Source organism: Carettochelys insculpta, chromosome 21, assembly GCF_033958435.1.
Source record: "Carettochelys insculpta isolate YL-2023 chromosome 21, ASM3395843v1, whole genome shotgun sequence".
Classification (NCBI taxonomy): domain Eukaryota; kingdom Metazoa; phylum Chordata; order Testudines; family Carettochelyidae; genus Carettochelys; species Carettochelys insculpta.
In genome coordinates, this window is record NC_134157.1 from 13,029,577 (window position 1) to 13,043,631 (window position 14,055).

Consider the following 14,055-nt stretch of genomic DNA (forward strand, 5'->3'; position numbering starts at 1 on the left):
TCTTGGTGAGGGCAGACCAGCTTTCAAACTTACATGGAGCTTTTGTTCAGGTCTGGCATCAACCACCTGGTGTGTTTCATATCCTGGGACCAACACAGTTAAAACAATACTACATATGTCTTATGTTTAGTCTGTCATGTTTCGAGAACAACAAGAAGTCTTGTGGCACCTTTTAGACTAACAGATATTTTGGAGCATAAGCTTTCATGGGCAAAGACCCCTCTACATCAGATGCATCTGATGAAGCGGGTTTTTGCCCACGAAAGCTTATGCTCCAAAATATGTTAGTCGATAAGGTGCCACAAGACTTCCTGTTGTTCTCGAAACATGACAGACTAACATGGCTACCTCTCTGATATCTGTCATGTTTGTTTTTAAAATTAAACTTTATCACTTACCTAATTCTTACGCTGAACAAGCATACCAGAAGAAAGAGACCTAACTACAGTACTTCACTGTGGTGGAAACTGATTCCTTATCATCAGTTTTGAGGTCCAGGCTTCCTGAAATGGGGCAGCAGGTTTATAAAAACTCCACAGATGGTCTTCAATATATCCCTTTCAAAGTAAAGCAGGTGGTGTGGCCAAAGCTAATGCTCCTTCGAAAGCACTATGTAGCAACACTGACATGGGAATAGTTCAAACGTTCACAGAGGCTGACAATAATATACTGTCCACCTAGATTAAATATATAACAGAAAACCCTCTCTCATTTTTACATAGATGGCACAAAAAAGGTGAAAGTCAGCTGATTCTAGCTGCTGATTCAACAGTGCATCAGACAGAAAGGAATAAATACTGCAGCTAAAAATATGAGTAGATATTTGAATGCCTGTTGGCTGCTTAATCATTTAGGTCCCCTGATGGAGAGAGAGGCTGATCTTGAAATGCAAAAGAATCATCACACATTATGTTACAGTTCTGCATTCTGAAACTATATGAGCAAACTGTGCATGGTGGAGTTTATTCTGGTATCAAAGAGTCACAGATCTAAAGAATTAAGCAAATGCAGGAGCAGCAGTTTAATTGATTTTGACCCTTCAGACTGTGGTAACTGCAGCTGAAGGGCTTCAGCCATGTCTGAGTTTGTACCATCTGCTTAGACATGCAACCTCCTGGCCTATGTTCACTTGATTTAAAAAGCTGGCTTCTTGCTTGCTGATGCTTATAGTTCTCATGTATGACGAAGCATTAGCTACAGTATTAACTGCAGAAGTGAAGAACTCTGCTACTAAAAATAAGGGTTTTTTATTATTTAAAGAGGGACAAAGTTGTGGATACAACATTTAACCTACTGTAAAGACAACCACCTCATTCTAAGATGGAAAGAGCTAGGTGATACTGTACATAAAGAATGCATGATTCTTGGATACTATATTTTAATGTTGGCCCTTCTCACAAGAACAAGGACAGCTTTTCAACAGGCACAGGCCCGCCTGCAAATGAAAGGTGGCAGATTTCATTTTAGGGCCACTAGCCACAATGGCATCCATTTTAATTCTTTCATGCTGGGCTGTCTACAAAAAAACCCAGGACACTTCTAAAGAGCTGGGGATTGTTCCCAACTACTACAACAGGCCTTGGAGAACTATTCTTACTATCCACTGGCTGCTGTTAGACAAAGTTCGAGGAGGTGTATGATTACAATAGCCTAGTAACGTGAAGATTTTAGGAGGAAGAGAGTGAGGAATTCATAGTTGGAGATTAGAACAACCACCTAACCCCTCTCTAAGAAGTTTAGTTCCATATGAACCGGATATTTGGAAGCAGCACAACTTCTTTACTACAGCAGGGGCGAGGTACAGCACCACCATCAAAATCTTTCACCTTTAAAGAAGATCATATGACAATAGGATGGTCGATATGGGATGATGAACAAGTCCAAATTCCTGTCTGAAACGCCTGGGCAAAGGTCCAGTCCGTGGCAAGATGAAGGAGGGGACGGGAATACAGGTAGTTTTATTTTTTTAAAATGTGATTTCTGCTATACAAACACATTGTTGAGCGTGCGCAGGAGCTCATGCAAAAGGAGAAGGCAGGTAAAATGCTAAAAATCTGGAAAGGTTAAGAACAATGAGCTGCATATTGATGCAACTGTTAGGAAGGTATGCGCAGGCAAGGCAACAGGGCGAGCATGCAGGCTGAAACAAGATTCAAATGGAAGTCTTGGTGATGGGGGAAATGTGGCTTCAAACCCAAATGCCCAGGCGCATGTGCCAGTGAGCAGGAAAGCAAGCATATGTATATGAGGTGCGAGGCTGGCAGGACACAGCAAAGCCAATGGGGATTGAGCTCTTCGAGAGAGCACCAGCCATTTTTAAAAAGTAAAGAGGCTGGTTGACATTTGGGACCTTTTGTGAAAGATGTAATATTGAACAATGGGCCTGTAAAATTAAACATAATCAACTTCAGTCTAGTTCAGCTGCTGTCATATTGTTCCTGTCACTGGCTTTCCACTTGCATGTATCTCCTTCCCCATCTGTCTGATAAGCCTACCTGTGAGATTAGCATTAAAGGCACAATGTGAAATGCTGATGGACCAGTGTATACATTCAGGACTGAGGGCCATCGGAGAATAGAATCCTAACTGGCACATGCGTGGGATTCTCTGGTTACCCTTGGCAACAAAATGCACCCAGCAGTTTCTGTCTGGTTGTGGAGAAGGTGGTGGTGTGGTGCGGTTTGTTGGTGATGCTCTACGGAAGGGCAATGCCCAGTTGGCAGAACACTGGAGAACGTCAATAAGTTAGTATGAGCCACAAGTAACATGCCATAAAAAAGAGCAAGCGGCTGAGCAATGTTGGGATGGGAGTTTTGATTTCAGTTTTTTCAAGTGCTAACTCCAGACCAGATCAGGAGTCTGTTTATGTGGGCGAATTTGAACTGCCTGCAGGGTGAACAGACCATTTGTTTCTCCTTCTGTGACAAGCTCGCCCCAGGTTCTTGCACCAGCACAAACACCTTTAGGAATCTAAAACATAAGAGACAAAAAGAAAGACTCAAGTTAGAAAGAGGCAGGGGGAAGGGCTAGCCTTAAGAGCAGTGCTGATTGAGGGAGGTTAAAGGGGAAGGACAGCACCAAGAGTATTTTATCAGGTTGCATCGTGAAAGGGTTAAGAGCAGCTCTAAGTCAGAAATTCCCTTTGGCCAGAGCCGCCTTGTTCACCATGTCAGCCAACATGGATGTAACTGCCCTGGGAGATCCTCTAGCTTTAGTCAAGAGCTTTACCTTGAGCATAGCTCTCTTCTGGTGACCAAGCAGGATGCAAAATTCAAGAGTCTCCACCAAATGCAAAATCTGCATTGTTTACACCAGACAAAACAATTATCTTGTATCTGCAGGGGAGCAGTGGGCAGATTTGGTCAAACTACAGCTCCTTGTGACAATGAACTCCTGGGGAAGGCTAGCAGGATAAATATTTTTATATCTGGGCAAAGCATTTTGCAGTGATTAGAACACTTGTATCTAAAGAAAGTTGATAGTACATCAAGCCATAAACAATGAAGAGCCTTCATCTTGATGGCAAGTCAAGATAAGAAAAAGTAGAGATGCCAATATTGCTGTCTCAAAAATATTTGGTGACGTACATTCTTGTAAGCACATAGTTCTGTCTCAGAGCCAACCTGCCCTTAAAGTTCAAGAATATTCTCTTCCAGGGTTTTTGGGTTGGCCCATTAGGTGGAAGAACAAAGGATGAATTCCTCCGTATACAGGAGCACATTTAAATCTGAAATTATGGTTCATGCCTGTCTCTGATTTTCATAAAAAAAAAAGGAGAGAAAAGTAACATTTTAAAAATGCAGCAGCGTGAGTTCTTTCTTAAAATGTAATCACATCCTTACTGTTAATAAAGTGCTTTTCTGAGTCAGCAGCAGGCAAAAGGAGGGTTTGAACCATTTGTTTTGTGTCAGAACAGGTAATCAGTTTATGTGAATAATCATTTAAAAACCCCACAAGAATGAAAAAAAGCATGTTTACCAGAGGAAGAGATGGTGGTACAGCTAGCTATGGAGAGACCCTCACCCAGTAGACAAGTTTTCTTTAACAAGTAAGAACAGAACGTTAACACAGAACAGAAGAATGTATAAAAGTCCAGTGAGAGGCAGGCAGCAGGAAATGTAAGAAAAGTTATTGACTTAACCATAGAGTAAGACATCGTGTTATTAAAACAAAAAGAGGGTTAGAACAGCAAATAAAACCATTTTAATGTGTGTGTGTGTGTGTGTATATATGTATACATACACGTTACAGCAATAACTATCACTCCTTTATATATATATCTCAAAATTCAAGTAACTTTAGTTATTAAAATATATTATATACAAATTATTCTTTTTACGGAGACCACGAGGGGCATATATTTAAAAGGAACTAAACTAAAAGAGATGTCATTATATCTCATTCATAATTACTGTCTCCTACATATTTTGGCAAGTGCTAAGTAATAAGATCCTAGTTGAAAAGTAAAAATAAAAACTGAGAACTTGGGTTACAAATGTGAATAAATAGCTGAGATTCAATGAAGCCAGAGCAGTCCAAGGATTTATTCACATACAGTGGGGAGAATGTAATCAACAGTAGCAAGACCACTGAAATACTAATCCGACTGTAGCCCCCAACATATATTTTAAGAAATAAAAGCTCTGAAACAGGCTTTATACAGTGTTTGTTCCCCATACAGCCAGTATTTCTAGGGGAAGTGAACAGGGCATGTTTGGTGCAAAGGTACTTTGAGGCATAAAGGACTGGCGACAGAGGGGGGTTTAGCCGACAGAGGGACGTCCACACGGGCTCTGCTGTGCTGGCACCCTCTTCTGCCGGCACCCAATTCTCACGTGGCTATGGTAATGAGCTTCGGGACTATGCAAATGGCCAGCCATTTGTAATCCTGAAAAGCTCACTTTGCATAGCTCTGCAAGCAGCGGCGCTGGGCAGAGCTGTGTGTAGACACAGGCTAAGATATTTAGAAAACAATCAAGGAAACTTTTAAAAAAAATTAAACAAAAGGACAAAGGCTGGGACAGAAATGATTGCAAGTCTGTCACTAACTCCTGTGCAGCACACATAATATGCACGATGATACTGGAGAATTATTACTATTTGCACAATGCTACCTGTGTACTAGATTCTTTGCTAGATGCCAAACTGTGTACTAGGATTGGGAGTTCTGTTCAACACTATTATACACTGAGGTGAGCTAAGGACACAGTTGTAACCTTTATTAACAATTCTTTTGCTTTTGCTGGTTTCAGTCAATTAGTGTTTCACCTGCCTTTAGACAGTTGGGCATGTTCTGATGTGTTTCCCACCAAACCTGCTCCTCTGCTCTTGAGCAACTGACTTCACAAACTGCTCTTCCGATGTCTATGCATGCCAGAATGCTCAAGGGGAGTGGTGAACCCTCATTATTTCGAGGTGGGATTTTAAAATACTGTAACCTATCTGTTTCTGTTGGCTTTACTGGACAGCAGGGAATTCCGCAGGACAACAATTAAGTCTAGACTTGCAACTACCACTGTGTGTTGAGCAGGCATTATAGTGTTGCAGGCAGTCTCCCTACCAGAGAGCACCATGACAGGGAGTTGGATGCTGAGCCTTCTGCCTTCAGTTTTATAACACTTTACAAGGGTAATGAGAAAATACAGGATGCCAAGTTTTCCGCGCAGACTACCTTGGCAAAGGAAGGCATCCAACTGATCCTCTTTTTGCCAGTACAAACATTAAATGTCTGGATTATGGCAAGATCAAACAATAATCCAGCATGCCTTTTCAAAACCATGGTACTGCATTGCTTAATACTGAACCAAAGAAAAGGTAGTTAAGATAGTGTGGTTTTGTGCACAAAGCTCCTCTATTTCTATTGCCTATAATCTAACATGAGAGTTACACCTTCCTTTTAAAACAGACAAAAAGACTTCATGCACAGACGGTCCTTTGACTCCATGAAAGAGGAAGACAACTTGTAGGAATACATTTTTGAAAAATCCAAGTCCTATTTAACATCTTCCTGACTTGAAACAAGATGTCACTCCCTTATTGATACAGCTTCTTTTGATTGCTCACTGAGTTATCTCAGCAGGGAGATACAAGCAGGGAGCAGCATGCACATACCCTGACACCATGTACAGACTTTTCACTAATACAACACACGTTCTTAGTCATGAGGTGTAAATACTGACGAGAGAAACAAGAACAAAAAGCATGAATCCAGGCTCTGAAATATTCCATTGATTGTACGTGAGGAGAAGAACAAACAACTAACTGTGCGGTGCATCAGTAATAACATATGCCCCAAAGAGAACGGTCCAAACTGCAACTAATGGGAGGGGAATTCTCGTTGAACACCACAATTCTGTTTGATTTACTTAGGATTGTAGGGGATGCTGTGGTTACACTATCCATAGACACCCCCTTCTTCTCATAACTAGTAACACACTAAATGATGATCCCTGACTCAATTTGCACAGTCCACAGAACGTATGTTAGGATCTGAAAAGCTGCCACATTGAAAGAAAAACACCACTCTCATTACTTCATATATAACATCTCACAGAGTCAGTCTGCAACAAACAGTATACTTCTGACTGTGGCTAGCTGGATCTGGCTAGATAGAGAAGACACAGTTGTTATGATTGGCCTTGTATTCCCTACAGTGTTATATTGGCAGTTACCAGTAACGGCTTGATCCATGGCAGGCTGTCTCAGCCAGAGAAGGCTTGGTATTCCACTACTGTAACAGTTTTACACCAGTCAGTAGCTTCTTATCTGACCCAACTAATTTTTAGAGTGCACAAAGTCATATGAGTCCATTATTTAAGTGTATGAAATAATGCACTTTATGGCATTATACAGTCATTAAAAAAGCTCTATCTGCAACACAGAGCAATTTCAGGGTGGGATGGTCTGTAAAAGCAAGCAAAGTAATAAAAAAAGTATTAAATGTAAGTCATAGCACCTTTGGCATTTTTGTCCAGATAGACTTCGACATACGATGTCGGGACATAACCCTCTTCGTCTTCATTCCTTCGGATTCGTGTCCACCCATCACCTTTGTCTTCCTCTATTACATAGAGCACTTCGCCTTCTGCTACTGATATTGTGCCTTCATTCTGACCTGAGACACAGAGCATGCAGTTGTTTAGGATTTCCTGTCCATGGGAGAACATACAGACCTGACTATGGCCAACGCAGCAGAGGTACTGAAATATAACCTCCTTTAACCATGAGCAGCTGTATCTGGGAGAAAATAGCATGTATTCAAAGAACCAGAAAAATGCAACCCTAACATCAGACCTGTAATAGGAAATTTCAGTAGAATCAGCAAGTATTCACAAATATGTCATGAACCTGGGCTTCCACTGAACATCTTCTAACTAGCATTGAATATTCAGCTTTTACAGTTGTGCTGAGATGCCGCTACATAAGGCCACTGTGTTTCTTGACCATACACAGGGTAAATTTACTATCCCTTGTGTCTGGCAGTGATAGGAGGGTCTGTTCATCTAGCCTACATCTTAAGAGTGCATTTGTAGGTTAAATAATCCTTGCACAAAATTTATTCCTTACACTCTGAGCAGCTCATTTACTACTTCTCTCCCCACTGCACTATCTACTCATCTGCAAAGAGCTTGGGAAATAATTTGGGCCAAATTCTGCAACCAGCAAAGTTGGCAGAAGCATTCCCACTGACTTGAATGGGTATAAGATCAGACCCTTAGTGTGAAATGTCCAAAAGGAAGAACGCTTTCTGCTTTCTCTCTGATGTTTTTATATAAGTCAACACAGACTCTGATGTTGCACACACAGAGACTGTGGCATGTGAGAGATGCTGGTTCTCTCCTGCTCTTACACGGATTCCCTATGTGCTCGTGGACAAGTTATTTTGCATCGTCCTTTGCTCGTCAATACAATGGAGATAACAGCAGATCCTTTCTCTCAGCTGTTGATCATTTTAACAGGGTTGACCATCTCCTGAGAGGTCCATCATGGCCAAAGATTACTCTGCAGTGCCCTCCTGCCTTGGTTTCTCCCTCATCAGGGCCTTATATAGACTCCACATACTTGTTCTGTGGTCAAAATACCCCTCCTTGGGGCCTGGTTTTATCCAGAGAAAATTAATATGGCATTTCAAGTTCATTTTCAGTTTAAGTCTAACAAAGAAGCACTTCTCTTCCTGCTCCCAGGTCTTTCTGCCTAGAGCGCTCTTAACTCTTCTCCCTGTTTGCTCATGATCTTTCCTGCTTGAGCACACTATGCCCAGCTCAAGTCTTAGCTCCGAATTCCAGGACTGCTGGAGCCTGCTCTTTCCTAGCATTCTCTGTTCCCCCAATCATCCCCTTTGCTGCAGCTTCCAGAGGCTCTTTAGAGGGGATGCACTTGATCCCTCTCAGGTTTGCCTCCTTCAGTAAACTGGACTGGGTAGACCCAAGCCCTCTGCAGGACAAGCCACCAACTTATATCCATCACTGCTTTTCATGGCAGGAACTGAGCATTGCTTAGCAAAACAGGAGCCTCTGGATGCTACTTGTAAGAGAAGTAAACAATAAGAAGTGAAATGGAAGCTGAGGGTTAGTGGTACCTTCAAACGTATAGAGAGCTTTACACGTTCCTATGGTAGGGAGTGGTTCTTCATCATCAAACTCGTCGTCAAACTCCGTCACTGGAATCTTCATCTCACTCTCCTGACTTTGCTCCTCTGTGTAACTGCCATCTGGGCTGCTCAAGAAAGGAAAATATACAGCCACTATAGCAACTAGCCTCAGGAGAAGTGTGACAAGGAAAATGCATCTGCCAGAAACTCTCAGCTGTGGAAAGGTGCAGCCCATATGAGTGACTGTAGGTTGGGCCAACGTGATAATTTAGATGAATATTCAGAGTGTGTCATTGTGAGTCAAGTATCAGAGAGGAAGCCGAGTTAGAGTCTGTATCTTCAAAAACAACAAGAAGTCCTGAAGATACAGACTAACATCTGTTACTCTGTAAAGTGCCACAGGACTTCTTGTTGATTGTGAGTCTTGGCATTTCCAGCACGACTGGCGAAAGCAGTTCAGTCAGCTCCTCCTGCAAAGGCCTTTTGAATGCACTCTCGCACTTACCTTTCACCATGGCCAATGCAGTTGTTTGCTATACTACTGCATAAAAGGCTTGCTGCGTGTTCAGAAGGGCTGTTCCAACAGAAATACTGGCGCATGCATTGCTCAGTATCTTCTGCACATTGGAAAACAAGCTGAGGATTTTGGGCATTCCCAGAGTTTTTGGGCACTTGGATATTTCCATTTTTAGGTTTGTAAGTTATTTCCATTCAGAGATACCTCTATGGTAGTGTGTAACGTCTGAGAATATTATATGCATTGAATAAACAACATGCAATAGTTTCAGCCCAGCCAGGAGTAGAAGTTTCCTGAGACAGCCACATCACGTGAGACTTCCAGTCCAACTTTCCATTCTCACAAGGTTTGGGGAGGTCTCTTCTGGGAAAAGATGGGATTCTATCCAAAGTGCTATGGCTGATAACTACCCCACATAACATCTGTCTTTCTGTATGGAATTTATTCCACACAATTCAAGGACCAAGTTCTGCCACATATAAATCTGGAGGCACCCCACAGAAGTCAGTGGAGTTAGTCTGGATTTGCACTGGTGTAACTGTAAGGAAGCTGGCCCTTGTTTTCAGTCTGATCTGCAGAGACGAAATTCACATCTATTCAGAGAGCTAGCATGACACGTATGCATCACTGACATCCTACTTAATGTCCAAAATGGGACATGAGCGGTCAACAGACCTTATGCATTTCCCTGTGAGCATGTCTGGAAGTGACAGACCCAGACTGGGCTTTAGACCTGTTAATGTTCCTGGAAAACATTCACTCTATTCGCATTTCCCTAAGTTTTGCTGTGGCAAATCAAAATTTTTGCATCAAAGCAAGAAATTATTTTGTCAGCGCAACATCTTGTAGTCTAATCATGGATGAAGCTTGTTACCCACAGGATTTACATAGGGTGGCCATATTTCCCAAATACTGAATATGGCTAGTACACCTGGTAAAATTATGAATAGTAACAGAGAGGTAGCTGTGTTCAATGGCAACCAGTTAAAGCTGTGCGGTACAAACATTCAAATTAACACCAAGTTGACTGATGGCTGTTAAAAAGAAATACTGCAGAGCAAAGTCTTTTTATTTATCTTCTTATCTTTGCCTGGGGAGAGGTAAAACACACACATTCCCAAACAGCTCTCCAACCAGGGGTGGGAGTGATTAACCAACCTGACCTGACTTGACCTTCTGTACCCAGTGCTCTCTAGCCTCCTTGCCTGCCTAGGCCACTGGAATGGACAGTCCTCTCCCGTTACCTGGCACCACATCTTTTCAAGGCAATGTGAAGGGGGTATGCAGCATCAAGAGTTCCCCCCGCAGCTATCTGTCAAGGTTCACATTAGAATGTGGCAGGCAGCAGCCTTTCAGCAATGTGCAGAAGGGAAGGGAGTGAAGTTGCTGTTTGTGAGCTCAACGATCAGACCAGGGGCTGGTTCTCCGCACAGCACCTGGAGCAGGAAGCACCCCACAAGAGGGGCTATGGAGGAGCAGCAGGAGTAGAGAGTGAACAAGCACAGCAGGGAGAGGACAGTGACAGGGGAAGCATGTAAAGGGCCTGTGGGTGAGCAGTAGAGGTGACATGTAACAGGTCACCACCTGCCCACACTCACCTGCCACTGCTGTCTGGAAACGCAGCAGATGCAGGGAAGCCAGCTGTCTAAGAGGTGGCACACAGCAGGGACTGCACTGATGGACCAGCAGGGGGAGCAGATGCCCACCCCTTCTGCAGCTCTGTCCATCACCAGCCTTGCACACACACACACACCCATCCTCAGCCACTGGAGGCCTCCTCTCTCTGCTGGTGGGTGGGTAGCTGGCAAGCAAGGATCTGGCCAGCAGTAACACCAACCAGTACTGATGAGAGAGGAGAGACAGAAAATACAGGATAATTTGCCCATTTTGAAAAAGAAAAGTAGACACACCTGCGTAGGGGCTTAAATACAGGGCTGTCCCTTTAAAAATGGGACTTCTGGTCACGTTACAATGACTTCACCTTATAAAGAAGACTGCCTCTAAAGTGAAAACAAAAGAGTGTAACAGTAACTAGCATGCTTGTCTGGATGGCTCTGTACAGATACTGTACCTCTCTCGGTCCTGGGCACAGTTATTGACTGCTGAAGTATTCTGGGTTTCATACATTTCACTCTGCCGTCTGGTCTGTTCAGTCCGTGCAGGCAGCCTGCCTTCAACCTCAGCCAACCAGCCCTGTAAACAGAAAGCAAGGGTTTTCATACACCTTTTTAATGCCCTGGACAGCCAAAGGGCAGAGTCCTCTTACTTTACCCCTTTTGGAGTTATACCTAACACATGAACCACCAAACTACAGGCAAGCAATCAACTAGCATAAATACATTTAAATTACCTTCAACCTGCTAGTGTTTGAAGCGAGGGGAAGTAGATTCTACTTTCTAAAACTCTACTTAAAAACTACACTGTTGTCAGAAATGCATAAACTGATTCAAAGCACTATGTGAGCCACACCTGCTGGCTTAACAGCAGTACTTTTCTACAGCTATGCTGAAGTGCTGCTGGTCTTAAAAATACAGTAAACAGAAGGAAACCATGACAATTTCAGATACACAGAAGTACTCCCAAATAAATAAATAAATAATCCATTATCAGCCAAATGGAACAGAAGAATAGTTGGGAAGAAAGGGAAAGCCTTCCAACAGGGCCTCACAAACAATGAAGAATAAGACAAACGAATGTGACAAGCATCCAGAATTAATTGGCTGTGTGCATTTAAGTCCATAGCATAATCCATAGCACACAGAATGTAGGCCTTTCCTGCCCTTATAACTCATCTTGTGTAATTACAATAGTTTCTGCTTATAAAGGATTCAATTATTCCAACTATTATTCATACTCCAGAGTCTTTGCATCTTTAAAATACTTTCTGTTAACAGTAGAGACTGTTGCTTAAAATTGGCTCTATTTCTTCTCTGCAGCTGTCAGGCTTATAGGCCTTTTTACATTACCAAGTTATGTTGACACTCAAAAGTTGACAAAAACCAAAAATCGACACTTGCTCCCTCTGTCAACAGATCATATTCACGTTGCGGGCACCATTACTGACAGTGAGCAGTGCACTGTGGGTATGTATCCTGCAGTGCTGTGGCAAGACTGAGCTGATCGCTGTGCATCTTGGGATTCCCTCCAAATTCTCCCACAGCCTCCTCAGCTGCTGGGAGCAACATCATGAGCAGCTCTGAGCTCTCTGTGGTGAGAAATGTCACATGAGCTCTTCAGACTCTCCCCTCCAACACTGCCCCTCCCACCTCCTGCCATGGGACAGCAGTCTGCCGGCTGCTGTGTTCCTTGTACAGAGCAGAACGGGACCATTCCAATGATTTCCTCTTTGTTCCCCAACCAGAGCAGCACACTCAGCGGTCAGAGACTTCCCAGAGCTTTGAAAGGGGAGGGGCACATGCCTGCCGGGCAGCAGAGCTAAGCCATCAGGGCAGGCATTGTGTGATACTGGTGGAAACCACTTGTGTCAACAAAACTAACAGCCAAGTCTACACTGGCTCTTTGTCGACAACAAAGGGAGGGGAAAAGAAAAAAGTCTCTCTTAGGGGTAGAAAAATTTTTTGTCACCAAAAGAGTTTTTGGCAACAAAACTTGGTAGCATAGACAAGGCCTTAGACAGAACAGTCCATGGATCCTCATCACACTTTCCTTGGCAGCTTCTTTGGACAAAAACGTATTTGACCATTGACTGTTTAGATCTTGTTTTGGATTCTCGTAAGATCTCAGTGGGGGTTGGGTGATGATTAAACTTTTGGTGCCCATCAGTTTTTCACCATCAGTAGATCTCAGATTGGCAAAATTACCTCGGGGTGTGAAAGAATTAAAGTGAAGTTTTTCTGAACTCTCACTATGTTTTCTGAGAGGCATTTAAAATTGGATACTGTTGCAAAAACAAGAGGAGTCCCAGCGCATTTCAGAGCATTCGCCTGCATTCCCCTTCTCTGTATAACCCAATTTCTGTGACAAGTTAGAGAAAAATCTGATTGGCTGACAACTAAATATGAAGGATCCAGGATGTAGTTATGCTAAAAGGTGGCTCTAAGGCTCCACTTCCACAAAATACTTAGATACTGTGTAAAGGACAGTTACTTACTTCCATAATTGGTGTTCTTCGAGATGTTATTCATGTCCATCCCAATGCAGGCGTGCACGCACACATGTGCTCAGTAGCTGGAAAATTTTTCCTTTAGCCAGGAGCCGTCATGTCAGAGCAGTGCTCCCTGGAGTGGTGCCGATATAACGCCTAGTATAGGCACCCCACACCCCACTCAGTTCCTTCTTGCCAGCTACTCCAACAGCGGGAAAAGGCAGGAGGGTTTTGGAAGGAGGGTTTGGGTTTTGAACAACACATCTCGAAGAACACGTTATGGAAGTAAGTAGCCATCTTTTCTTCTTTGAGTGACTGTTCATGTGCATTCCAGTGTAGGTGAATGCAAGTTGACATCAGGAGGTGGGGTCAGAGCCCCAGAATGACTGTATTACACCCCTACCCACTGTAGCATCTTCCCTAGCATAGTGTGTGACCCCATAATGGGCTGAGAATGTATGTATGAAGACCAAGCACCAGCCCAAAAAATCTCCTGAAGAAGAACATGGGCTAGGAATGCTACTGAAGAGGACTGCACCCTCGTACAGTAAGCCCTGATTGGAGGATGGGGAAACCCTGCTAGCTTGTAGCATTCCTTAACATAAGCCATTATCCACGAGGAAATCCTCTGGGACAAAACTGGGAGGCCCTTCCTTCATCCTGTCCACCACAGCCATAAAGAGCTACCGCAACTTCCTGAATGGCTTGGTCCTGTCCATGTAAAAAGCTAAGGCTCTACAGACATCAAAGGTATGTAAGCACTGCTCCCTCATGGTAGCATGAGGTGTGGGGGGAAAAACAGGTAGTGAGATATCCTGATTGACATGGAAAGAGGAGCCCGCC

At 43.2% G+C, this 14,055-nt stretch overlaps 1 protein-coding gene across 14 annotated transcripts in view; it reads right to left on the bottom strand.

Annotated features, from left to right (window-relative positions):
- Window positions 1-277: 277 nt before the first annotated feature.
- FNBP1 (formin binding protein 1) overlaps window positions 278-14,055 on the bottom strand; it is a 157,342-nt gene continuing 143,564 nt past the window's right edge. For 9 of the 14 annotated variants that reach the window (XM_075015791.1, XM_075015802.1, XM_075015795.1 and 6 more), the window contains 3 exons: window positions 11,179-11,300; window positions 8,579-8,718; window positions 6,936-7,114 (listed from right to left, as the gene is read on the bottom strand). In XM_075015791.1, the coding sequence (XP_074871892.1) occupies window positions 6,936-7,114; window positions 8,579-8,718; window positions 11,179-11,300 (441 nt within the window). Of the gene's footprint in view, window positions 2,971-6,935; window positions 7,115-8,578; window positions 8,719-11,178; window positions 11,301-14,055 lie in introns of those variants that run through there. The other 5 variants (XM_075015804.1, XM_075015800.1, XM_075015797.1 and 2 more) reach the window with 2 other exon arrangements.